At 42.1% G+C, this 27433-nt stretch overlaps 1 protein-coding gene across 8 annotated transcripts in view; it reads left to right on the top strand.

The window, feature by feature from the left end:
* The window catches only part of LOC128684165 (TBC1 domain family member 31), a 132138-nt gene that overhangs the window by 51857 nt on the left and 52848 nt on the right, over window positions 1-27433 (top strand). For 7 of the 8 annotated variants that reach the window (XM_070094980.1, XM_053770291.2, XM_070094982.1 and 4 more), the window contains 5 exons: window positions 7357-7505; window positions 16932-17088; window positions 17386-17482; window positions 21993-22222; window positions 25156-25370. In XM_070094980.1, the coding sequence (XP_069951081.1) occupies window positions 7357-7505; window positions 16932-17088; window positions 17386-17482; window positions 21993-22222; window positions 25156-25370 (848 nt within the window). The remainder of the gene's footprint in view (window positions 1-7356; window positions 7506-16931; window positions 17089-17385; window positions 17483-21992; window positions 22223-25155; window positions 25371-27433) is intronic. The other variant, XM_070094988.1, reaches the window with a different exon arrangement.

A 27433-nucleotide genomic window follows, 5' to 3' on the forward strand; every position in this document is an offset into this window, starting at 1 on the left:
AAGAAGTGAATGTTTTCAGATATTTGGGAGTTGACATGTCAGCAGATGGATTTATGAAGGATGAGGTTAATCATGGAATTGATGAAGGTAAAAAGGTGAGTGGTGTGTTGAGGTATATGAGGAGACAAAAAACGTTATCTATGGAGGCAAAGAAAGAAATGTATGAAAGTATAGTGGTACTAACACTTATATGGGTGTGAAGCTTGGGTTGTAAATGCTGCAGCGAGAAGACGGTTGGAGGCAGTGGAGATGTCCTGTCTAAGGGCAATGTGTGGTGTAAATATTATGCAGAAAATTTGGAGTGTGGAAATTAGGAGAAGGTGTGGAGTTAATAAAAGTATTAGAGGGCTGAAGAGGGGTTGTTGAGGTGGTTTGGTCATTTAGAGAGAATGGATCAAAGTAGAATGACATGGAGAGCGTATAAATCTGTAGGGGAAGGAAGGCAGGGTAGGGGTCATCCTCGAAAAGGTTTGAGCTAGGGGGTAAAGGAGGTTTTGTGGGCGAGGGGTCTGGACTTCCAGCAAGCGTGAGTGTGTTAGATAGGAGTGAATGGAGACGAATGGTATTTGGGACCTGACGAGCTGTTGGAGTGTGAGCAGGGTAATATTTAGTGGAGGGATTCAGGGAAACCAGTTGTTTTTATATAGTTGGACTTGAGTCCTGGAAATGGGAAGTACAATGCCTGCACTTTAAAGCAGGGGTTTGGGATATTGGCAGTTTGGAGGGATATGTTGTGTATCTTGATATGTAAATGCTTCTAAACTGTTGTATCCTGAGCACCTCTGCAAAAACAGTGATTATGTATGAGTGAGGTGAAAGTGTTGAATGATGATGAAAGTATTTTATTTTTGGGTATTTCCTTTCTTTTTGGGTCACCCTGCCTCAGTGGGAGATGCCGACTTAAGAAAAAAAAATCTGTTCCAGAAACCCAAAAATATTCACAAAAAATTTTGTTTATAGAGATTAATTATAGTTTGACATACACACAACAAATATAGTGTACAATTATGTATTAATAAATTTAAATCAACATATAAAATAACATTTTTACTTACCTTTATTGAAGATTGGTGATGGCATCTAGAAGATAGGGAGGAGGAGAGAGGGAGTTGGGGTTAGTGTTTGGAAGGGAAATCCCCCTCCATAAGGACTTTAGGTATCAAAGCCCTCTCTGAGGTTACTTCCCTTCTCTGTCTTTTAATGCCGCTAGAACCAGCTTGAGAGTCACTGGACCCGTCTCACAAAATAACTGTCCACAGTCCTCTGTTTCTGGTGTCTCTTTAAGATTTCCCTAAAATGGGACATGGTTTTGTCACTGAACTTGTTGCAAAGGTGACTTGTTTCAGCTTGCTCAGGGTGGTACTTCTCCACAAACATTAGGACATCATTCCACTTGGCGCAAATCTCCTTAACCCTTTCAGGGTCGAGAGGCCCTCTCCTAAACTTGTTCTAAGGGTCGAAAATTTTTCGGGGAAAAAAATATTTTTTATGATATGATAGAGAATCTTTTCCCAATCATAATGGCACCAAAAGTATGAAATTTGATGGAAAACTTACAAAATTATGCTCTCGCGAAGTTAGTTGTCTCGACAATGTTTACGCATCGGCGATTTCGCCCACTTTGAGCCCTGTTTTCGGCCAATTCCTGTGTACTAGTCGACAAAAATTATAACTATTTCACTACAACTCCATTTTTTCTATTGAATGAGTACAAGAAACCACCCATTTACCAATTTCAACTATCCAATAAAGTGGTCAGAAATTGGCAGTTTTGCCAATTTCACACAAATTTCAAAAGATGCCAATTTCCAAATAGGGTCCAGAATAAACAGGACAGCCATTCCTGGCACTAAAATGACATTTCCTCTGTTCATTAGTCATGTCCCCAGGCCCCTCTTACATTTCTTTTGCTTTCCGCTTTGAATTTTTATTCTCTAAAAAATAGAAGATTTACTGTTATGCAGACTACTGCATTAGTGTAGAAATGGTATAAATAATATCAGCGCACTTATGAAAGAATATTAGACTCACAAGTTGACATGTATTGGACGTGTGGTATATGTTTCCTTTTGAATTTTGGCAAAAATTGAACATTTCTGCTATTTTGAGCTCAATTTCAAGGTACTTTTCAATCCTAATCATCTCAGTTTCTGTAATATGTCTTCCATTCTATAGAATGAGACCAGGAAAACTGGAATTCAACCATAAATACCATACGAAAATACAGTGCAAAGTTACTGTTTTAAACCGAAAACACTGTCAAAGTTTTTTTTTCTCATTACGCACTGTGTGCTGCAGGATTTTTTTATGCTGTGCACACTGACCACATAGACCCATTCATTCATATGTAGGCCTACCAGCTTTCTCTCACTAGATTTGAAGGCGCTAGAATTTACGCGTACTAGTACGTTAAAATGTACTAGTATGTCAGAAACCCTGAATCTTTGAAGAAGGCACCTCATCCACTCCCTCTTCCTCCTCCTCTGAAGCAAGTTCCTGAGCTGTGGTCTCATACTGTTCCAGATGAAGCTCTTCCAGCTCTTCAGTGGTTAGCTCTTCCCTGTGGTCTTCCAACAACTCTTCCACATCCTCACCACTCACCTCCAGCCCCAGGGTGTTCCCCAATGCCACAATAGAGTCCACAACAGGCAGAGGGTCAGCTGGGTCAGGGTCAGCCTCAAACCCTTCAAAATCCCTCTTTTGGACACAATCTGGCCACAATTGTCTCCCAGCAAAGTTCAAAGTCACTTCCTCCCAAGCCTTACCTATAAGGCTTATGGAGCTGTAGATATTGAAGTGATTCCTCCAGAACTCTCTTAGGGTCAATTTAGTGTCTGTGGTCACTTCAAAGCACTTTTTAAACACTGCTTTTGTGTAGAGTTTTTTGAAGTTAGAAATGACCTGCTAGTCCATGGACTGGAGGAGAGGAGTGGTGTTAGGAGGCAAGAATTTCACTGGTCTACTAAGTTTGGAGGATGAGCATTAGCATCGTCCATTAACAGGAGGCACTTGAGTGGCTAATTATTGTCTAGGAGGTATTTTCTCACACTGGGGCCAAACACTTCATGGATCCACTTTGAAAATTTGCCTTGTGACTCATGCCTTATTATTTGCTTTCCACAAGACACATAACTTGTTCTTTATGACATTCTTTTTCTTAAACACTGGGATTTTCTGAATGATACATAAGTAAAGGCTTCACTTTAAAATCACCACTAGCGTTAGCACAGAACAAAAGAGTTAGCCTCTGTCATAGGCTTGTATCCTGGGAGTGCCTTTTCCTCCTGAGTAATGTAGGTCTTCTTTGGCATTTTCTTCCTAAACAGGCCTGTTTTGTCACAATTGAACACTTGTTGGGGTTTGAGTTTTTCAGGTGTCTACGTAAACCTTAAACTCTTGTACAAACTTCTCAGCCGCCCGTTTGTCTGAACTGGCTGCCTCACCATGCCTTACAACATTGTGTATACCACTACGCTTCGTAAATCTGTCACACCAGCCTCTGCTGGCCTTAAATTCACTCTTAGCACTGGTTCCAGGAGTTTTCTGTACCAGATCGGCATTCAGCTTCCTTGCCTTTTCACAAATACATGTAATCGTCTCTGAAACACTATCACTTGCCATCTCTTTATCCTTGATCCACACCAGCAACAACTTCTCAACCTGATCGATTGTCTGTGGTCTTTTTTTGGTTAGCATATTAACACCTCTCGCAACATCAGCTTCCTTGATTTGTTCTTTCTTTGCCAGAATAGAAGCGATGGTCAACTTGTTTTTCCCATATATCCTGGCAAGCTCAACAAGTTTCACACCACTCTCATACTTCTGTATTATTTCCTTCTTCACATCTATGGTGTTTCTCACTTTTTTTAAAACAGGGATACCAATAGCAAGCTTCTTTGGACCCATGGTAGCTTATTTCACAGTCCCACAAGCACTAAACACAATGAATTAATCGTAAAATGTTTGAATGAGAGCACAGGTTAGTGTTCACTCAAGCATCAACAAAGCCAGACTGGCTCATGGCGCCTGCGCGGGGACACAGACAGAGCAGGCTGGTGGACAGGTCTGGTACCCGGCGGTTCGAAAATAGGGGCGAGTTTGATAATAGGGACAAAGTTGGTTTGAAAAAAGCGGTCAATTTTCGAAGAGTTCGATAAGTGATATGTTCGAAATTTGAGGTTCCACTGTACAGTGAGTGCACTTTAAAGGAGGGGTTTGGGATATTGGCAGTTTGGAGGGATATGTTGTGTATCTTTATACATATATGCTTCTAAACTGTTGTGTTCTGGGCACCTCTGCAAAAACAGTGATTATGTATGAGTGAGGTGAAAGTGTTGAATGACAATGAAAGTATTTTTTTTTGAGGGGGGGATTTTCTTTCTTTTTGGGTCACCCTGCCTCGGTGGGAGACAGCCAACTTGTTAAAAGAAAAAAATAATAATAATAATATCTTTATTTACTACAAGTACATGTAAATGGTATACAGGCCATAGCTGACATCAGTGACATACTATTATATAGAAAGCACCTTGTTATGCTTAGCATTTCAGGCAAATTAGGTCAGTGTCCCAGGATAAGACCCACACCAGTCAACTAACACCCGGGTACCCATTTACTGATGGATGAACATAGACAATAGGTGTAAAGAAACATGCCCAATGTTTCTACCCTGCCTGGGAATCTAATATTTACCAGAAATCATATATGGCAAGCCCAAGTCAGGTACTAGAAATAAGGCACTTTGTCTGACATTTTTGGGTTATCCTAGGTTCTCTACATATATGCTGCTGCTATGTATGATAATCTATGTAGAGAAAATAGCTTTTTTGTTTTAGTTTTATGGTGCAGTACGAGTGTATATCGGTTAGCCATGTGCTATACTCTGTTTTCTCTAATATAAGCCCCAAGACAGGGATAGGAGAATGGTACTTGTATCCCATATCCTCTTCATACCTCTGTCGAACAGCTCAGTATTATGTCCAATATTATTAATTCTGGAGTATATAACACATTTTTAGTTATTTATATTATTTATTTTGTCATATTAGATCAATTATGATAGGCAAATAAGCCATAGTGTTGATTATTTTTTTTTTTTTTATTATCACACCGGCCGATTCCCACCAAGGCAGGGTGGCCCGAAAAAGAAAAACTTTCACCATCATTCACTCCATCACTGTCTTGCCAGAAGGGTGCTTTACACTACAGTTTTTAAACTGCAACATTAACACCCCTCCTTCAGAGTGCAGGCACTGTACTTCCCATCTCCAGAACTCAAGTCCGGCCTGCCGGTTTCCCTGAATCCCTTCATAAATGTTACTTTGCTCACACTCCAACAGCACGTCAAGTATTAAAAACCATTTGTCTCCATTCACTCCTATCAAACACGCTCACGCATGCCTGCTGGAAGTCCAAGCCCCTCGCACACAAAACCTCCTTTACCCCCTCCCTCCAACCCTTCCTAGGCCGACCCCGACCCCGCCTTCCTTCCACTACAGACTGATACACTCTTGAAGTCATTCTGTTTCGCTCCATTCTCTCTACATGTCCGAACCACCTCAACAACCCTTCCTCAGCCCTCTGGACAACAGTTTTGGTAATCCCGCACCTCCTCCTAACTTCCAAACTACGAATTCTCTGCATTATATTCACACCACACATTGCCCTCAGACATGACATCTCCACTGCCTCCAGCCTTCTCCTCGCTGCAACATTCATCACCCACGCTTCACACCCATATAAGAGCGTTGGTAAAACTATACTCTCATACATTCCCCTCTTTGCCTCCAAGGACAAAGTTCTTTGTCTCCACAGACTCCTAAGTGCACCACTCACTCTTTTTCCCTCATCAATTCTATGATTCACCTCATCTTTCATAGACCCATCCGCTGACACGTCCACTCCCAAATATCTGAATACGTTCACCTCCTCCATACTCTCTCCCTCCAATCTGATATTCAATCTTTCATCACCTAATCTTTTTGTTATCCTCATAACCTTACTCTTTCCTGTATTCACCTTTAATTTTCTTCTTTTGCACACCCTACCAAATTCATCCACCAATCTCTGCAACTTCTCTTCAGAATCTCCCAAGAGCACAGTGTCATCAGCAAAGAGCAGCTGTGACAACTCCCACTTTGTGTGTGATTCTTTATCTTTTAACTCCACGCCTCTTGCCAAGACCCTCGCATTTACTTCTCTTACAACCCCATCTATAAATATATTAAACAACCACGGTGACATAATAAGCATATTCCCTTGCATCACGAGACTGAGCTCATGGCAACCAACAGTAGCTTCAAAGCCACCTTATCTTTTATGGATAATGTACTGTGTATGTGCTTTATTGTTACGCGGAAATGTGGGATACCTGGGGGCTAGAGCCTTGTCTAAGGGCAAAGGTAAAAGTTACACCCATCTCAGGTAGAATCAGGCCACCCAGGGCTATCCCAGTCAATGCAGAAAGCACTAAACCAGTATTTGTACTTCAGTGGGTTGGTTAACAGAGGGTTAGGCAAAAATCCTAGCTAGGAAAATATATACATTTATTCGTCATAACACTGTTTACACACTCTAGAAAACCCCTTCATATATCTCCTATCCTAAATGCCAAAATAACGGTACACAAGAAGCAGGCGGCTGGAGAGTCCTGGAAAACATAAACCCTTAGCCTAGCAACGCCAGGCCTTGACTACTCCTATACCGACCCCATTTCTTATTTCCTCACTCATCCCACAGCACCCTGACCAAGTCAGAGCCTAGGTGAGCATACAGGTAAGCCATAGAAGAGCCTATGGCTTGAGTTAGCTAAACAAAAGGAGTACACATCTACAAAACTTAGCTTAAATACACGGCATCTCCAACGCCAGCCTCCATGCCATGCGGACCACACGTGACTGCCCAAGCCACACTTGCCCGCTAATCAAAACACAGTTGGTAAATAAATCCCTGGCAGGATTTCGTTACATTTACAGTTTAACATGCTTTACAGTACCCCCCAAATGCACATTATGAATTGTAAAATTATGCTTTACAATTATAACATTCATACATTATGGTACCCTTCTCTACTGTATATACATTACAATGTTATGCAGAACCCTGCATAACATATACACAACGAGAAACATTTATTTGTTGGAACCATGGCTAGGGCTTATGCAGCCAGTAGCACCACCAAACAGTACCAGCAGGTTGGTGTGGTGACCTTGGAAATTTGAAATTATGCTAGCTGAAATTAGTGCTGAATAATTGATGGAACCGGGTAACTGATTGCCAGATTTGTGATGGCGGACCTGTATTTGTATATATATTTTCCTATTAATGGTTTTGGACAAATTGATAATACACTCCCAGGCTGGTCATGTATGGCAGAGAGATGAGCTAGTGGTGAGCTTCATCAGTGGCAGTATTCTCATCTGGCCGTCTCACAAGCGAAACACTCAGGTGCACATTGAGGCACCCAAGGGTCTAGACTTTGATTTTAAAGCATTTGCTTTATCCAGGTAATATAACTGAATATTATCTGTTGAGTTGCCTATTTTGTCTTACTATATTTTCATCTGTCTTTTTGTATTTTGTAATTCATTGTTCCTATGATTGAGGGCCTTTGCTGAATTTTCTAAATTCTGTGGACAGATAATTTTTTTTGCTTTCATTTAATTTTATAGTATTAATGATTTTTTATGGTTATTTGCTTTTTTTTTTTAGAACATTTTGTAAAGTAGTCAACTCAGTATTGTTTGGTTAGTAGAAAAAGTAAAACAATATATTTGCTTCTATGAAGGACAATTCCACAGTTGCTTCTTGGAGGAATGGAGATCAGGGTTTCCAAATGAAATATTGAGTAGTTGTTCATTGCATTAAATGGGCATTATATTCAAAATTAAAAGACAGAATTCTGAGTCATGGTTAGCTGCAAATGTACGATATCTGTGAGAGGAAACTGTTGTGAGCAGCATTACATTATCAAGCAGAACGAGGTGGTATAAACTCATGTTTGTGAGAGATGAATATTACATTGTCACACACATGATGGGATGGTATACACTCATGTTCCTGAGAACAGTGTTTTGAGTATTGCATTACACACATGTTGAGATGGTACGTACTCATTCCTGAGAACAAGAGAGTGCAAGTAACTTAGCTAAGATTAGATCATTTCTTTCCCAAGAAAGATACATTCTTTTTTCCCAAGATTTGTTCTTCTTTCCCAAGAAGATACAGTCAGGTTACAATGGTTTTGCAGTAGATAACAGATTTTACAAGGAAAAGCACATATTTATGCATAGTATTTCAGGCAGGTTAAAGTTATGACTGTTATTTTTTATTATTATCACACTGGCCGATTCCCACCAAGGCAGGGTGGCCCGAAAAAGAAAAACTTTCACCATCATTCACTCCATCACTGTCTTGCCAGAAGGGTGCTTTACACTACAGTTTTTAAACTGCAACATTAACACCCCTCCTTCAGAGTGCAGGCACTGTACTTCCCATCTCCAGGACTCAAGTCCGGCCTGCCGGTTTCCCTGAACCCCTTCATAAATGTTACTTTGCTCACACTCCAACAGCACATCAAGTATTAAAAACCATTTGTCTCCATTCACTCCTATCAAACACGCTCATGCATGCCTGCTGGAAGTCCAAGCCCTTCACACACAAAACCTCCTTTACCCCCTCCCTCCAACCTTTCCTAGGCTGACCCTTACCCCGCCTTCCTTCCACTACAGACTGATACACTCTTGAAGTCACTCTGTTTCGCTCCATTCTCTCTACATGTCCAAACCACCTCAACAACCCTTCCTCAGCCCTCTGGACAACAGTTTTGGTAATCCCGCACCTCCTCCTAACTTCCAAACCACGAATTCTCTGCATTATACTCACACCACACATTGCCCTCAGACATGACATCTCCACTGCCTCCAGCCTTCTCCTCGCTGCAACATTCATCACCCATGCTTCACACCCATATAAAAGCGTTGGTAAAACTATACTCTCATACATTCCCCTCTTTGCCTCCAAGGACAAATTTCTTTGTCTCCACAGACTCCTAAGTGCACCACTTACCCTTTTCCCCTCATCAATTCTATGATTCACCTCATCTTTCATAGACCCATCCGCTGACACGTCCACTCCCAAATATCTGAATACATTCACCTCCTCCATACTCTCTCCCTCCAATCTGATATCCAATCTTTCATCACCTAATCTTTTTGTTATCCTCATAACCTTACTCTTTCCTGTATTCACTTTTAATTTTCTTCTTTTGCACACCCTACCAAATTCATCCACCAATCTCTGCAACTTCTCTTCAGAATCTCCCAAGAGCACAGTGACATCAGCAAAGAGCAACTGTGACAACTCCCACTTTATGTGTGATTCTTTATCTTTTAACTCCACGCCTCTTGCCAAGACCCTCGCATTTACTTCTCTTACAACCCCATCTATAAATATATTAAACAACCACGGTGACATCACACATCCTTGTCTAAGGCCTACTTTTACTGGGAAATAATTTCCCTCTTTCCTACATACTCTAACTTGAGCCTCACTATCCTCGTAAAAACTCTTCACTGCTTTCAGTAACCTACCTCCTGCACCATACACCTGCAACATCTGCCACATTGCCCCCCTATCCACCCTGTCATACGCCTTTTCCAAATCCATAAATGCCACAAAGACCTCTTTAGCCTTATCTAAATACTGTTCACTTATATGTTTCACTGTAAACACCTGGTCCATACACCCCCTACCTTTCCTAAAGCCTCCTTGTTCATCTGCTATCCTATTCTCCGTCTTACTCTTAATTCTTTCAATAATAACTCTACCATACACTTTACCAGGTATACTCAACAGGCTTATCCCCCTATAATTTTTGCACTCTCTTTTGTCCCCTTTGCCTTTATACAAAGGAACTATGCATGCTCTCTGCCAATCCTAGGTACCTTACCCTCTTCCATACATTTATTAAATAATTGCACCAACCACTCCAAAACTATATCCCCACCTGCTTTTAACATTTCTGTCTTTATCCCATCAATCCCGGCTGCCTTATGCCCTTTCATTTTACCTACTGCCTCACGAACTTCCCCCACACTCACAACTGGCTCTTCCTCACTCCCACAAGATGTTATTCCTCCTTGCCCTATACACGAAATCACAGCTTCCCTATCTTCATCAACATTTAACAATTCCTCAAAATATTCCTTCCATCTTCCCAATACCTCTAACTCTCCATTTAATAACTCTCCTCTCCTATTTTTAACTGGCAAATCCATTTGTTCTCTCTAGGCTTCCTTAACTTGTTAATCTCACTCCAAAACTTTTTCTTATTTTCAACAAAATTTGTTGATAACATCTCACCCACTCTCTCATTTGCTCTCTTTTTACATTGCTTCACCACTCTCTTAACCTCTCTCTCTTTCTCCATATACTCTTCCCTCCTTGCATCACTTCTACTTTGTAAAAACTTCTCATATGCTAACTTTTTCTCCCTTACTACTCTCTTTACATCATCATTCCACCAATCGCTCCTCTTCCCTCCCGCACCCACTTTCCTGTAACCACAAACTTCTGCTGAACACTCTAACACTACATTTTTAAACCTACCCCATACCTCTTCGACCCCATTGCCTATGCTCTCATTAGCCCATCTATCCTCCAATAGCTGTTTATATCTTACCCTAACTGCCTCCTCTCTTAGTTTATAAACCTTCACCTCTCTCTTCCCTGATGCTTCTATTCTCCTTATATCCCATCTACCTTTTACTCTCAGTGTAGCTACAACTAGAAAGTGATCTGATATATCTGTGGCCCCTCTATAAACATGTACATCATGAAGTCTACTCAGCAGTCTTTTATCTACCAATACATAATCCAACAAACTACTGTCATTTTGCCCTTCATCATATCTTGTATACTTATTTATCCTCTTTTTCTTAAAATATGTATTACCTATAACTAAACCCCTTTCTATACAAAGTTCAATCAAAGGGCTCCCATTATCATTTACACCTGGCACCCCAAACTTACCTACCACACCCTCTCTAAAAGTTTCTCCTACTTTAGCATTCAGGTCCCCTATCACAATTACTCTCTCACTTGGTTCAAAGGCTCCTATACATTCACTTAACATCTCCCAAAATCTCTCTCTCTCCTCTGCATTCCTCTCTTCTCCAGGTGCATACATGCTTATTATGACCCACTTTTCACATCCAACCTTTACTTTAATCCACATAATTCTTGAATTTACACATTCATATTCTCTTTTCTCCTTCCATAACTGACCCTTCAACATTACTGCTACCCCTTCCTTTGCTCTAACTCTCTCAGATACTCCAGATTTAATCCCATTTATTTCCCCCCACCGAAACGCCCCTACCCCCTTCAGCTTTGTTTCACTTAGGGCCAGGACATCCAACTTCTTTTCATTCATAACATCAGCAATCATGTTTCTTGTCATCCGCACTACATCAACGCACATTCAAGCATCCCAGTTTTATAAAGTTTTTCTTCTTCTCTTTTTTAGTAAATGTCTACAGGAGAAGGGGTTACTAGCCCATTGCTCCCGGCATTTTAGTCGCCTCATACAACACGCATGGCTTACGGAGGAAAGATTCTTTTCCACTTCCCCATGGACAATAGAAGAAATAAAGAAGAACAAGAGTTATTTAGAAAAAGGAGAAAAACCTAGATGTATGTATGTGTATATGCATGTGCGTGTCTGTGAAGTGTGACCAAAGTGTAAGTAGGAGTAGCAAGATATCCTTGTTATCTAGCGTGTTTATGAGACAGAAAAAGAAACCAGTTATGACTAGTACTAACCATATAAAAGTACAAAATATATAGTGGACCCTCTACCAACAATATTAATCCGTTCCTGAGAGCTCATCATTAATCAAAATTATCGTTAGTCAAGTTAATTTTCCTCATAAGAAATAATGGAAATCAAATTAATCTGTGCAAGACACCCAAAAAGTATTGAAAAAAAAAAATTTTACCATGTGAAATATTAATTTTAATACACACAAACTGAAGAAGACATGTACAATTACATGACACTTATCTTTATTGAAGATCTGGTGATGATTGATGGGATGGGAGGAGGGGAGACTGTGGATGGTGTTAGTGTTTAGAAGGGGAATCCCCTTCCATTAGGACTTGAGGTGTCAAGTCCTTTTCCGGGGTTACTTACCTTCTTCTTTTAATGCCACTAGGACCAGCTTGAGAGTCACTGGACCTCTGTCGCACAACATATCTGTCCATAGAGGCCTGTACCTCCCGTTCCTTTATGACATTCCTAAAGTGTTTCACAACATTGTCAGTGTCACAATTAAACACGTGTTCAGGTTTCAATTCTTCACTCTGTATGTACTCCTTGAATTCCTGCACATATTTTTCAGCTGCTTTTTGGTCCAAACTGGCAGCCTCACCATGCCTTATCACACTATGTATGCCACTACGATTCTTAAATTTCTCAAACCAACCTTTGCTGGCCTTAAATTCACTCACATCACCACTAGTTGCAGGCATTTTTCAAATTAAATCCTCATGCAACTTCCTAGCCTTTTCACATATGATCGCTTGAGAGATGCTATCTCCTGCTATCTGTTTTTCGTTTATCCACACCAATAACAGTCTCTCAACATCTTCTATCACTTGCGATCTCAGTTTCGAAAACATAGTTGCACCTTTGGCAAGAACAGCTTTCTTGATTGCCGTTTTCTTGGCCACAATAAGAGCGATGGTTGATTGGGGTTTTGTGTACAACCTGGCCAGCTCAGAGACACACACTCCACTTTCATACTTAGCAATGATCTCTTTCCTTATATCCATAGTAATTCTCACCCTATTTGCTGTAGGGTTGGCACTAGAAGCTTTCTTGGGGCCCATGGTGACTTATTTTGCAGGTGTAATCACTAAAAACGCTGTGATAATATGAAATGCTCTGATTGTATGTTTGGATGGGACCGCAGTGGCTGACTGGCTTGTAAACACTGGCCACAAGTGGACACGTCTCAGACGAAACGAATCGTGTTGGTCGAGATTTGTAGCGCTAGTCGAGGCAAAATTTTTTGCGTTAAAATGTACCACTAGTCGGATTTAACGTTAGACGATGCCATCATTGGTCGAGGGTCCACTGTATTGGGCATTGCACTTTCCATAGGTGGTTGTCAGTTGCTGATTGTTATCCAGTAGTAACACAGCAGCTGCAAGATTGTGGACAGCATATTTACTCTACTTTAGTACCCATTGTTATCTAGTACTAACACAGCAGTTGCAAGATTGTGTATAGCATATTTACTTTGCATCAGTACCCATCTGGCTGTTCTTTTACTCAAGCTTCATTTGGCGTTTAGCTATTCTTTCTTTATAGCTATTGGTTGCAAAACAATCTCATTCCTAGGTGTTGGTCACACCAGCCTAACACATGATCACCTCCCAGACTGGCACTTGATGTCACTCTGAATTGTTGGTCATGTTAGCAGTTTACCATCTTTTGTTTGATGATTTTATTCATATGAGAGCATACTGTATTCAACCTGTCCTTCAATGCCATGACATGTTAACTCTGCCTTCTTGTCTGACAGTTCCACCTTTATGCAGATTGTTTCTTATAATTCAGTATTAATCACAAAGGTTGGATGAATACAGTTTAGTAGTGTGCCAATCTTGTAATTCCCAGAAAGACCCACCCTCGGCCTCACCCTTACTGTGTAGCTTGAAGTGACATACACGCAGGTTTAGAGCTTTCCATGTATAATAATGACTGAACCAGTTGCTGTACTGTACTAGGTAACTACCATGGCTGTTATCACTTTTAAATATTGATTATTATTTATTATTATTATTTAGTATTGTTATTATTATTTATTATTGTATATTATTATTATTTATTATTATTATTTAGGTAATGAAAGATTGGATATCAGAATGGAGGGAGGAGGTATGGAGGAGTGGACTTGTCGTCAGATGGGTCTATAAAAGAAAAGGTGAATCGTAAAATTGATGAGGGGGAAGAAGATGAAATGGTGAACTGAGGAGTCTGTGGAGACAAAGAACATTATCTATGGAAACAAAGAGGGGAATGTATGAGAGTGTAGCTATGCCATTGTTCTTATATGAGTGTGAATCATGGGTGGTGAATGTTGAAACAAGGAGAAGGCTGGAGTCAGTGGAGATGTCATGTCTGAAAACAATGTGTGGTGTGAATATAATGTAGAGAATCCGTAGTGTGGAAATTAGGAAGAGGTACGGGGTTACTAAAAGTATTATCCAGAGGGTTGAGGTGGCTCGGACATTTAGAGAGGATGAAACAAACTAGAATGACTTGGAGAGCATATAAATCTGTAGTGGACAGAAGGCAGGGTAGGGGTCAGCCTAGGAAAGGTTGGAGGGAGGGGATAAAGGAGGTTTTGTGTGTGAGGGGTTTTGACTTCCAGCAAGCATGTGTGAGTGTGTTAGATAGGAGCGAGTGGAGACAAATGGTTTTGATGACTTGACGTGCTGTTGGAGTGTGAGCAAGGTAACATTTATGAAGAGATTCGTGGAAACTGGCAGGTTGGACTTGAGTCCTGGAGGTGGGAAATGCAGCGCCTATACTCTGAAGGAGGGGTGTTGATGTTGTAGTTTTATAACTAGTGTAGGCATGCCTCTAGCAAGAGGGTGATGGAGTGAATGATGGAAATGCTTCTTCTTTTTCGAGCCACCCTGCCTTGGTGGGAAATGGCCAATGTGTTTAAAAAAAAAAATTAACACTTTGGCCATCTCCCACCAAGGCAGGGTGACACAAAAAAGAAAGTAACATTTTCACCATCACTCAGCACTTTCACCATCATTTACACATAGTCACTGTCTTTGCAGAGGTGCACAGATATGACAGTTGAGATGTCACTCCAAACAACAAATATCCCAAACCCCTCCTTTAAATTGCAGGCATTGTACTTCACACCTCTAGGACTCAGGTCCAGCTAACCTGTTTCCCTGAATCCCTTCGCAAAATATTATTCTGCTCAAACTCCAACAGCTTGTCAAGTCTCCATTCACTCCTGTTTAACATGCTCACGCATGCCTGCTGTATGTCCAAGCCCCTTGCACACAAACCCTCTTTTATCCCCTCCCTTCATCCTTTCTTAGGATGACCACTACCCCTCCTCCACTCCACTACAGATTTATACACCCTCCAAGTCATCCTATTTTGCTCCACCCTCTCTAAATAACCAAACCACCTCAACAACTCCCTCCTCAGCCCTCAGCATAATACTTTTAATAACTCCACACCTTCTCCTCCTAATTTTCAAATTTACACCACACATTGCCCTTAACCCTTTGACTGTCGCAAGCCCCTTTCTGAAACTGTCATTCTATGTCGCCAAATTTTTGGAAAAAAAAAATATTTTTTCTTATGAAATGATAGAGAACCTTTTCCCAATGGTAATGACGAAAAAAAAGTACAAAATTTGGTCGAAAACTCACGGAATTACGCTCCCACGAAGTTAGCGGTCTTGGCGACACATACGCATCGGCGATTTTGCCGACTTTGAGCCGTGTTTTTGGCCAATTCTTTTGTTCCAGTTGACCAAACTTATAGCTATTTCTTTACAACTCCATTTTTTCTATCAGTTGAGTACAAGAAACTGCCCATTTACCGATTTGAACTACCCAATAAAGTGGTCAGAAATTGGCAATTTGGCCAATTTCATGCAAATTAAAAAAGATGCCAGTTTCAAAATAGGGTCCAGAATAAACAGTGTAGACATTCTTGGCACTAAAATAACATATCCTCTGTTCATTAGTCACATCTCTAGGCCCCTCTTATATTACTATTGCTTTCTATTTTTATTTTTTATTCATACAAAAAAATACAAAATTTACTGTTATGCAGACTACTGCATTATTGTAAAAATGGTATAAATAATATCAGTGCACTAGTAAAAGAATATTAGACTCCCCAGTTGACGTGTATTGGACATGTGGTGTGCTTTGCTTACTCCTGAACATTGGTAAAAATCGAACATTTCCACTACGTTGAACTCAATTTCAAAGTCGTTTTCATTGTTAAACTAATCAAAATCATAACTATTTCTGTAATATGTTTTCCATTTTATCATGTGAGACCATGAAAACGAGTATACAATGATAAATACTATACGAAAATACACCTCAAAGTCGGCATTTTAATCCAAAAAACTGTAAGTTTTTTTTCTCATTATGCACTGTGTGCTGCAGGATTTTTTTTTATATAGTGCACACTGACCACACAGACCCATTCTCTCACATGTGGGCCTACCAGCTTTCTCCTGCTTGATTTGAAGCCGCTTGAATTATTGAGTATATATACGTCCGAAACACTGGCTCGTAAGACGTATATATACGACCAAAACAGTCAAAAGGTTAAACATGACATCACTGCCTCCAGCCTCCTTCGCACTGCAACATTTACTACCCATGCTTCACACCCATATAAGAGTGTTGGTGCTACTATACTCTCATACATTCTCTTCTTTGCTTCCATGAATAATGTTCTTTGTCTCCACAGATACCTTAATGTACCACTGACCTTTCTTCTTTCATCAGTTCTATGATTACCTCGTCATTCATAAACCCATCTGCTGACAAACCTACTCCCAAATATCTGAACACATACTCCTTCCCTGCAATGTTATATCCATTTTTTTTACCTAACTCATTTGATGCCCTCGTCACCTTACTCTTATCTATGTTCACTTTCAACTTTCTTTCTTTGCACATCTCCCAAACTCGCTCACTAACCTTCTCTTTAGAATCTCCCAAAAGCACTTCTGCAAAGACAGTGATAGTGTGAATGATAGTGAAAGTTTTTTTTTTTTTGGGGGGGGGGGTCACCCTGCCTCAGTGGGAGATGGCCGGCGTGATGAAAAAAAATGGTAAATTAATAATATTTCTATTTTCAGAGGAGGTGAGTGGCTGGTGGGAGGAGGGAAGAGTCACCTTTTAGTTACATACTCTCTTGTTAGTCGAAGTGTTACTCAGGTAGTCCAGCTGCCTACATCATGCTCTGATATCTTCCAGCCAGTGTTCCTCCCTCCTGTGCATCCAAACTACTCTCAGGTACTTTCTGCATGTTTCTTTTGTTTAATTGCATCTGCTTACCTGATATACAGAAAATTATGAAAAAATAATTGCTAGTAGCGTATGAGGAAATATATGTGTGTGTGTAAGATGAGTGCTTTATAAAGTGCTACAATAAGTTCTAAGGATTGAGATATGCAGATTTCATTTTTTTTTTTATAAACAGTGGAACAATTTTTGTAACTTACATAATTTATTATTCATTGTGTTTTATTTTCAGATAAGAGTGTTTTTTAACATTAACAGTATTGTGATATTCTGTTCTCATTCATACAGGTTTTGGCTCTCTTAAACTCTACTGGCATGTTAAACATCATTGATTTTGCAACTGCAACCAAGCTGAAGACTATAAGATCTCAGAGATTTAATATTGGTTAGTACCAAGAGTTAATTTCTGTATTATGTATGTATATTTTTTGACACCAGTCTGTACAGATCTGGCCATCTTGCCAGATATGTGTGGATATCATAAATCAATATCTTCACCCCTCCTGCATGGTTCAGGAACTGTAATTCCCATTTTCAGAACTCAAGTCCAGTTAACTGGTTTTCCTAAGTCCCTTAATAAATGTTACCTTGCTCACACTCCAATAGAACGCCAAGCCATAAAAACCGCTTGTTCCCACTTCAGTCTAATACACATTGTCCTTTTGGATGATAAGCCTGCAGCACACAAAACCTCCTGTACACCCTCCAACCCTTTCTAAGATGACCCCTAACCCCCTCCCCTTTCTTTCACAGATTTTTACACCCTTCTGGTCATCCTATTCAGTGCCCAAACCACCTTGAGAACCTCACAACTCTCTTCTAGTGAGGCTGCAAAGGTTGCTTCCATGAGATCATTGATTATTATACACTTTACTTTGTATATAAGTGAGCCTGGATGAAGACTGTAGCATCCTACAATTCTCAAGCATTATTGACATTGTTATAAGGTTGATGAAGGAAAAAAGGTGGGTGGTGTAATGAGGTGTCTGTGGAGATGCCGTGTCTAATATTTATGTCATATGTGACGTAAATATTATTCAGAGAATTCGTAATGTGGAAATTAGGAGGTGTGGAGTTACTAAAAGTATTGTTCAGAGGGATGAGGAAGGGATGTTGAGGTGGTTTGGTAATTTAGAGAGGATGGAGCAAAATAGGATGACTTGACTCACGAAATCGTAATGACACGATTGCCGTCATGTTGACGGCTTTGAGGGGGCTTGAGCTAGAGTTCATCATGGCCACACTAGCTGGAGATTTAACTGTAAAGACTTGCATTTGTGGTCACAGTGGTGCCTATGCTAACCTTCCTATGGTGTAGAAATATACCTAGTTGGACGAATCTTATTGTGGCTAGCTGGACCAGTGGCTAACACGACGATCTGGAGTTTTGAGACTCTCTGATCGCGGGTTCTATCCCCGCCCGTGGTATGGTTAGGATGACTTGCCAGAGGGAAGGAAGGGTAGGGGTCGCCTTAGGAAAGGATGGAGGGAGGGGTTAAAAATTATTGTGTGTGCAAGGTGCTTGGACATACAGCAGGCAAGTGTGAATGTGTTAGATAGGACTGAGTGGAGACGAATGGTTTTTGGGACTTTACTAAAGACAAAGACCATGAAGATTATGACAGCCAGGAAGATGATGGGGTGGGTATTGAGAACTTTCAAAACAGGGGAAATGCTAATGCCAATGGTGACACTCTTCAAATCACTAGTGCTCCCTCACTTAGAATATTGCTCAGTACTGACAGCCCCGTTCAAAGCAGGAGAAATATCGGAGCTGGAACAAATACAGAGATCGTTTACGGCTCACATTGAGCCAGTAAAGCACCTAAACTACTGGAAATGCTTTCAAGTCTTGAACATGTACTCATTGGAGCAGAGGAGAGAGAGCTACATGATAATATATACCTGGAAAGTATATAACGAGTTTGTTTGGTAGTATGGTAGCGGGGTTCAAATGATATACTTCTTCGGAGGCTTCTTACTTTATTGTTATGTCGTGGTGGGTACACAGGCTTGTGTTGTGCCCATGGCCCGGGAAGGGCCATCCCACGAGAGAGAGCTACTAGTACTTGTGTCTTGCTGCTAGGCCGCTGTGTGAGTGAGAGCGAGGCATGGGCAGACAGGCTGGCTTGCCCACCGAGAGGCCTGGCTACAGAGGGCAGCACCTGAGTGGCGCGAAATATGAACTAAGCTGGCAGACAGCATGGGCTGTCTGTGCAGACAGTACAGGCTGTCTACATACGCTCGGCCACCTACCGCCCGTCGTCCCGACGCGACAGTACTGGTGGTAAAAGAAACTTGGTCTCTCTCTCATAGGAACAGGGCACAGAACACAAAATAAAAACATATGTATACATATGAACATGAAAAAAAAAACTTCCTACAGGGAGGGAAGAAAAAAACATGTGGGGTGTGCTAAACATCGTGGTCAAAGGCAGTGAGCGTCGAAGGGCATCACTGCACGCCTTCCTGCGTCTGGACAGATACTGCAACACAGGAGGCATCGCTGCGGCTGAGCTGTGACGTAACAGGGTACGGTCTCCTCTGGAACAGTGAAGCAGTCATCGTAGGAGTCGCTGCAGGTTTCACTCAACCTGGGGCATGACATGCTGGTGCCCTCGAGTGAGGCGTCGATAAAACTCGGCAACAAGGCAGGACTTCTGGCAAGCGACTCAGGAGGACACTTCTCGACTGGTACTGTCGCTGGGCTGTCACTGCCGGCGAGCGTGGAGCGAGTTGTGGAGCGAGTCGTGGCAGAGACGACTGGGCGAAACATCTGGGAGCCGTAACATCATACACCAGACTGCAGTGAGAGAGCTAGCAGTCAAAGTGACATCTTCTTTGTGCAGGCTGCTCACTGAAGCTTGTGACACGAGGCTGACACAGAGGTTAGTCTAAGCGTCCCCAGACTTGATTCTCTACATATAACTGCACTCTGACGGTCTGGAGGTGAAGTGAAGCAAATCTCGATGGGAATCGTAGTAGGTACGATTCTGCAGAACATCACGAGCGACGAGCATAAAAGCTTTCTGTACAAGAGGGTTCGGTCACTCGGGGCTGACTTGACATCAGCTGTCATACGCACTGGTCACATCGAGTGACTTAGCACAGTGGTGCTACTCAGGTCTGGCTCAGACCTCACTGGACACACGGAAACTTTAAACACACCGCTGTACATGCGGTACACTAACATGTGAGAACACTGACTGAGAGGAATTAACACACGACATATATCTTCTCTTAGTCTTCTCGACAATATTTTAATAATTACTGAACACTCGATGGTGACATCATGTGATGTCGCGAGGTGACATCAGCAGACATCTCGAGGTGACGTCAGGCAGACATCGTGAGGTGACGTCAGCAGACAACGTGACGTCATGAAGTTGGGCAGCATCGTCGGTGACGTCAATGTGATGCGGGCAGCAGACCACAGCATGAGGCCTGGGACATCTGGCTCGGTAACTCACGTGGTTTGTAGATCCACGTGGCGTCGTGATCCACGTGGCGTCGTGATCTACATGGCATGCTGACCCACGTAGCTTTGAGTGGCCTCGGGCACTCCGATACACAGTTCTGGCAATGAATTCACACGGAAAACAGCAGAAAACACAGCAGAGGGAGTGAGTAGTGGTGAGTGTATGGTAGATGGGTGAGCGTGAGTAGGGTGAGCATGGGCAAGGTGAGGAACAGCCACTTCCTCTCCTCCTCCCCCACCCACAAACACGTAGAGAAGCTCACACTGGATGCAGAAATCACCACAAAATTCACCTCTGGCTTGCTGAAACAGCTGTGCTGAGCTGAACAACAACAGCAGCAACATACAAGTGACGCTGAACACGTGACTTGGGAAACAGCGTGGGACGCTGTAGCGTGGGGTCACTTACAATTCTCGGAGAATTTCGGCAAATTTTGGCTGGATCCTGCTTGTACCTGTGTCTGGATGCTCACACCGCTGTGTGAGTGAAAGCGAGGCATGGGCAGACAGGCTGGCTTGCCCACCGAGAGGCCTGGCTACAGAGGGCAGCACATGAGTGGCGCGAAATATGAACTAAGCTGGCAGACAGCATGGGCTGTCTGTGCAGACAGTACAGGCTGTCTACAAGTACACAAGGGCCTGGTCCCAAACCTGCACACTGCCATAACAACATACTGGAATGAGAGATATGGGAGGAAGTATAAAATAAACCCAGTGAGGAGCAGGGGTGTGGTGGGGACAATAAGGGAACACTATATGAACATTTGGGGTCCCAAACTATTCAGTATCTTACCAGAAGATATCAGAAACATGGCTGGAACAAATGTAGAAGTCTTGAAGAGGAAACTGGACAAGTATCTTCACCAGGTGCCAGATCAACCAGGCTGTGATGGATATGTGGGGCAGCAGGCCTCCAGCAGCAACAGCCTGGTTGACCAGGCAAGCACCAGATGAGCCTGACCCATGGCCGGGCTCAGAGAGTAGAGAAGCTCTCGAAACTATTCAAAGGTATATTAAGGGAAACTGTTTAGCCAGACTTGAGTCCTGGAGATGGGAAGTACAGTGCCTTTACTTTAAAGGAGGGGTTTGGGATATTTGCTGTTTAGAGTGACTTCTAAACTGTTGTATCTCTTCACCTCTGCAAAGACAGTGATAGTGCAATTTATTTACCTGGAGAGCATTCTGGGGATCAATTCCCCTGCAGCCCGGTCCACAACCAGGTCTCCTGTTGGATCAGGGCCTGATCAACCAGGCTGTTACTGCTGGCTGCATGATGGTGAAAGTGTTTTCTTTTTTGGGTCACCCTGCCTAGGTGGGAAATGGCCACCATGTTAAAAAAAAAATATGTGGTAGTTAGCATGACTTAAGAAATGTCTTGTAGATAAATTTCTACTCTTCATCATTATTGTGTTTTCAGACTGTGTGAATGTGAGTGACGATGGTAACTTCTTGGCTGTAACTTTTGTAAACAGTACTACCAAAATTTACCCAGTAAGAGCATTCTTCCCAGAAGATCCTAAAAATATTTTAATCTCCCAAATAGAAAAAGAAGAAATAGCATTCAGAATTGTAGAGAAGAGAGAGAAAGTAGAGCGTGAGGAAGAAATTCGCAGACGTGAGAGGCGAGAGAAGTCTCAAGAACTACAAGTAAGTATTTGAGTAATTGCCTGTTTGTTATAGTTGAAGGAATTTTCCTTGTGGTCAGCTCCCCCAGTGCCCAGTCCCAGACTAAGCCTCCTGGAGAATCAGGGCCTGATCGACCAGGCTGTTACTGTTGGCCACATGGTGCCCATTGTATGAACCACAGCTTAGTTGGTCAGGCATTCATTTGAGTAACCTGGTCTTTTGCCTTTTTAGGACTGCCAGAGGTTTGTTGATTGGCAGTTTGGAGGGATATATTGTGTATTTTTATACTTACGACCTGCTCGACTCACGACCACTCGACTTATGACCATGTTCTTATGCCAAATTTCTGGGAAATAAACAACTATTTGTGTTGTACACAGTGTTTATCCTAAACCTTACAGTATAAAATACAGTACTAACAACATAAAAAGTAAAGTAAAACATGAAATAACAAAATAAAACAATAAAATAAAGTCATTACAAAAATGTTTTGTTGATATTCAGTAGTAAAGTTCGACTTACGACCATTTCGACTTACGACCGGTTTCTCGGAACCGAACTCAGTCGTAAGTCGGATGGTAGGTGTACTTCTAAGCTGTTGCATTCTGGGAGCCTCTGCAAAAACAGTGATTATGTGTGAGTGAGGTGAAAGTGTTGAATGATGAAAGTATTTTCTTTTTGGGGATTTTCTTTCTTTTTGGGTCACCCTGCCTCGGTGGGAGACGGCCGACTTGTCGAAAAAAAAAATTGAAGAGAATTTGTAGTGTGAAAATTAGGAGGAGGTGTGGAGTTACTAAAAGTGTTATTGAGAGGGCTGAAGAAGGGTTTGAGATGGGTTGGTCATTTAGAGAGGATGGAGCAAAATAGGATGACTTGGAGTGTGTATAAATCTGTAATGGAGGAGAGGAGGGGAAGGGATCATCCTGGGAAAGGATGGAGGGAGAGGGTAAAAGAGATTTTGTGTGCAAGGGGCTTGAACATACAGCAAGCACGTGTGAGTGTGTTAGATAGGAGTGAATAATGATGAATGGCTTTTTGGACTTAGCAAGCTGTTGGAGTGTGAGCAGGGTAATATTTTGTGAAGGGATTCAGAGAAATGGGTTTGCTGGACTTAGTACTGGAGGTGGGAAGTACAATGCCTGCACTTTAAAGGAGGGGTTTGGGATATTTGCTGTTTGGAGTGACATCTGAACTGTCATATCTGCACAGGCAGTGATTGTGTGTGAATGATGGCAAAAGTATTAATTTCTTTTTTGGGTCATCCTGCCTCTGTGAGAGATGGCCAGCTTGTTGAAAAAAAAATTATTCTTAAGTTTCTATTCCAGTAGTTTATAGCAACAGTAACCTGTAATTTTAGTAGACCCATGCCATGGAGTTGCTTCTTTTGCTGTGTTGTTTGGCTCTGTGTAAATACTGGCTTAATATTTCACTCGTTCTTATTTCAAATCATTGCCAATCGTGATTTCCGTTTGGTCAAATTTTCAGATAATTTAACATTATTATGTCTGTGTTTAGTTAGCTGCTATAGTACATTAAGTTTTCTCTCATCACCAAAAGAGCATTCTTTTTTTAAATTTCTGTGGGTAAATATTAGTGATATGTCAATGTTGGTGATGATAATAGTGTCTCACTTAAGAAATGAATCACTGTAGATGTATATGGCAGGAGGAGAAAGTAGTAATGGAGGAAGGTAGTGGCCACATGTTGTAGGTGGAGAGCATAACACCTGCCCATTGAACACTGCAGGGAAAAGCTTTCTCTTTCTGCCAGAGTTAACAGTGGGATGAGGAGAAAAGAGGAGAAGGAGTAAAGAGAATGAGGAACATAAGAAAGATTAGAAAGAAGATAGGGCAGCAAGATAAGTTGAGTGATCACCTTTCATCCCTAAATATCTGGGCTCGAGGTACATTAAATACTCTCCTGGTACAGTACTAGTTACATTCCTGAAAATCCACTACCAGCCTAAATCTGCTTAATGTAAAGTATATGACATTCCAAAAATCCTAAATTTCATCCCTTCCCCTCAACAATTTTGTATTTTTTTGTTAAAATAATAATATAATGTACAATACAACTTAACTCACATTTTGGAAGCCATCTCCTGTCATAGCAGGATATCTAGTAAAAGGGAGTTGTTGTCAGTCTGCAGAACCCAGGTAGATGACTAGTTCTTTTGTAGATGTTGATGAAGAGTTATCAGTAGGTGAAGGTTGTCTCTGGGTGGCAATATACTGTATTCTATAATGCCTTACTAAACACAACTGACATAGCTATATCACTTGCTCCATATACCATTTCAGCTTAAGTCTTCTCTCCATATTAGACTGACTCAAAGGGATAAAAGTTGTGATCTTGTCACAGACAAGTAGTCTTACATTTCATTTGTGGTGTAAGTTGTTACTCCTCTTCCTTATCATGATTTTGTTGTTAAGCCAAAGGCTGTTGATTTTAAAATCGTGGAGAGCTCAGTTGTTCTTTAACAAATTTTTGAACTTTTGAGATATGTTTGTGGGGCACTTTTTTTGAACTACATTGTGATGAATTTAAGCAATAAAGGGTCACTATAGATTGGTCTTACTGTAATAGAAGAGTAATCACCATTATATACATGGCTGTAGATTTTTTTTTTTTTTAACACACTAGCTGTCTCTCACCGAGATAGGGCAATCTGAAAAAGAAGCACTTTCACCATCATTCACACTATCACTGTCTTGCCATAGGCACATAGATATCACAGTTCAGATGTCCCTCCAAACAGCATGTATTCCCACCCCTTCTTTAGAGTATGGGTACAGTACTTCCCACTTCCAGGACTCAAATCCTGGCAACAATTACAAGCTCATATTCTCTCTCCAGCTAAATTGTGATATAAATAGCACTCTTTCATGAAAATGTGTGTGATTAGTGTGTTGTCAGATAGTATCATAAAACATTGTTTGTTTTATATTTTTTAGGAACTACTTGACAAAAATAAATGGTACAAGATTCTCCAGGAATTCAAAGCATACCCAGAGAAATATAGAACCTTGATATGGTTGTCTGTGCTTGAAGTTCCACGCAACTACTCAGTGTTCAGTTCACTGCTAGATAAAGGAACCCACACAGCATTTGAAGGGCTACAAGAGGTTCTGGAGCTGCCTGATGGAGCACTCTTCAGAGCTCTCCAAGGGTAGGTGAAACTAAAATTTTTTTTTTTAACACGTCAGCCATTTCTCACTGAGGCAGGATGACCCAAAAGAAAGAAAAAACTTTCATCATCCTTCAACACTTTCACCATCACTCATACATAATCACTGTCTTTGCAGAGGCACCCAGATATGACAGTTTACATGTTCCTCCAAACTGCCAATATCCCAAACCCCTCCTTTAACCCCTAAACGGTCCAAGCGTGCGTAGCCCAAACGTTATGTTTTAATTTTCCTGCCTCCAAATTTGGCACGATTGGCCTGAGATGCCTGGTCAGCATAGAATGGGTCTTAACACTCGGTGTGCTGTGCGCAGTATTAAAAAAATCTGGGACCACTTAGTACCTTGTGGGAGCGCCAGTTAAATTGAGCCCCAGCTAGAGCAAACAGTGCACCAAACACCAAGGATTCACTGATGTAATGTCATATTAACACTCCCCTTTTAAGAGGAAAGTGATGTTAATCCCAATTTTAGGGTCTGCCAATCTCTGTCTATCTCTGTCTGTCTCTGTCTCTGTCTATCTGTCTCTATCTGTGTCTGTCTGTCTCTATCTGTGTCTGTCTCTGTCTATCTGTCTGTCTCTGCCTTTGTCTATCTGTCTCTGACTTTGTCTGTCTATCTCTTTCAGTCTGTCTCTGTCTATCTCTGTCTCACAGGTACACATAAGTACAAGTATACGTAGTATAAATTACCTAAGATAACCCAAAAAATCCAGACAAAGTGCTATTCTCTGCTTGAAGATGTGAGTAAAGGTGATGATGCAGTCTTGTGGCTCTCTCTGAGACAGAGAGCTAGATGGATAGACAGGGAGCTTGACAGACAGACAAATACAGACAGAAATGTTTGTGTACCAGCCAAAACAAAGTGAGGGCGATGCTCATCAAATGTCACCTCTAATCTTTTCTTATCAGCTGCACCCTCTCCCACCCTCATGTATGCTCATCAAACATCAGCTCTTATCAGATGTTATCTCAACTTATCATGTCACTGTCAGGGGTGGACTTTGTTTTTCATGCTTCAAGGGAAGTTATTATTACCTATTATTATTATTAGGTATTCTCCCTCCCTCCCTCCCTCCCTCCCTCCCCTCCCTCCCCTCCCTCCCCTCCCTCCCCTCCCTCCCCTCCCTCCCTCCCTCCCTCCCTCCCTCCCTCCCTCCCCTCCCTCCCTCCCTCCCTCCCTCCCTCCCTCCCTCCCTCCCTCCCCTCCCTCCCCTCCCTCCCCTCCCTCCCCTCCCTCCCCTCCCTCCCCTCCCTCCCCTCCCCTCCCTCCCCTCCCTCCCCTCCCTCCCCTCCCTCCCCTCCCTCCCCTCCCCTCCCTCCCCTCCCTCCCCTCCCTCCCCTCCCCTCCCTCCCCTCCCTCCCCTCCCTCCCCTCCCCTCCCTCCCCTCCCTCCCCTCCCTCCCCTCCCCTCCCTCCCCTCCCTCCCCTCCCCTCCCTACCTCCCTCCCCTCCCTCCCTCCCTCCCTCCCCTCCCTCCCCTCCCTCCCCTCCCTCCCCTCCCTCCCCTCCCTCCCCTCTCCTCCCTCCCTCCCCTCCCCTCCCTCCCTCCCCTCCCTCCCTCCCTCCAAAACATTGCTGGGACCTATAAATACTTTGTTTATATTCCAGTACAATAGTAAATGACCAAGGCAGGTGTAAATGTCCACCTGTCAGTGTGTTTGTGACAATTTGAGTACAAGAATATATATGTTTGGAGTTTGTACCATTTAAGGGTTAAAATGCAGGCATTGTACTTCCCATTTCCAGGTCTCAAGTCCAGTTAACCGGTTTCCCTGAATCCCTTCACAGAATATTACCCTGCTCACACCCAATTCACTCCCATTCACTCCTATCTAACACGCTCACGCACGCTTGCTGGAAATCTAACCTCTTGCCCACAAAACCTCCTTTACCCCCTCCCTCCAACCTTTTTGAGGACAACCCCTACCCCGCCTTCCTTCCCCTACAGATTAATACGCTCTCCAAGTCATTCTACATTGCTCCATTCTGTAAATGGCCTCAACAACCCGTCTTCAGCCCTCTGACTTATACTTTTAGTAACTCC

The sequence above is a fragment of the Cherax quadricarinatus genome, chromosome 4 (genome assembly GCF_038502225.1).
Source record: "Cherax quadricarinatus isolate ZL_2023a chromosome 4, ASM3850222v1, whole genome shotgun sequence".
Taxonomy (NCBI): Eukaryota; Metazoa; Arthropoda; class Malacostraca; order Decapoda; family Parastacidae; genus Cherax; species Cherax quadricarinatus.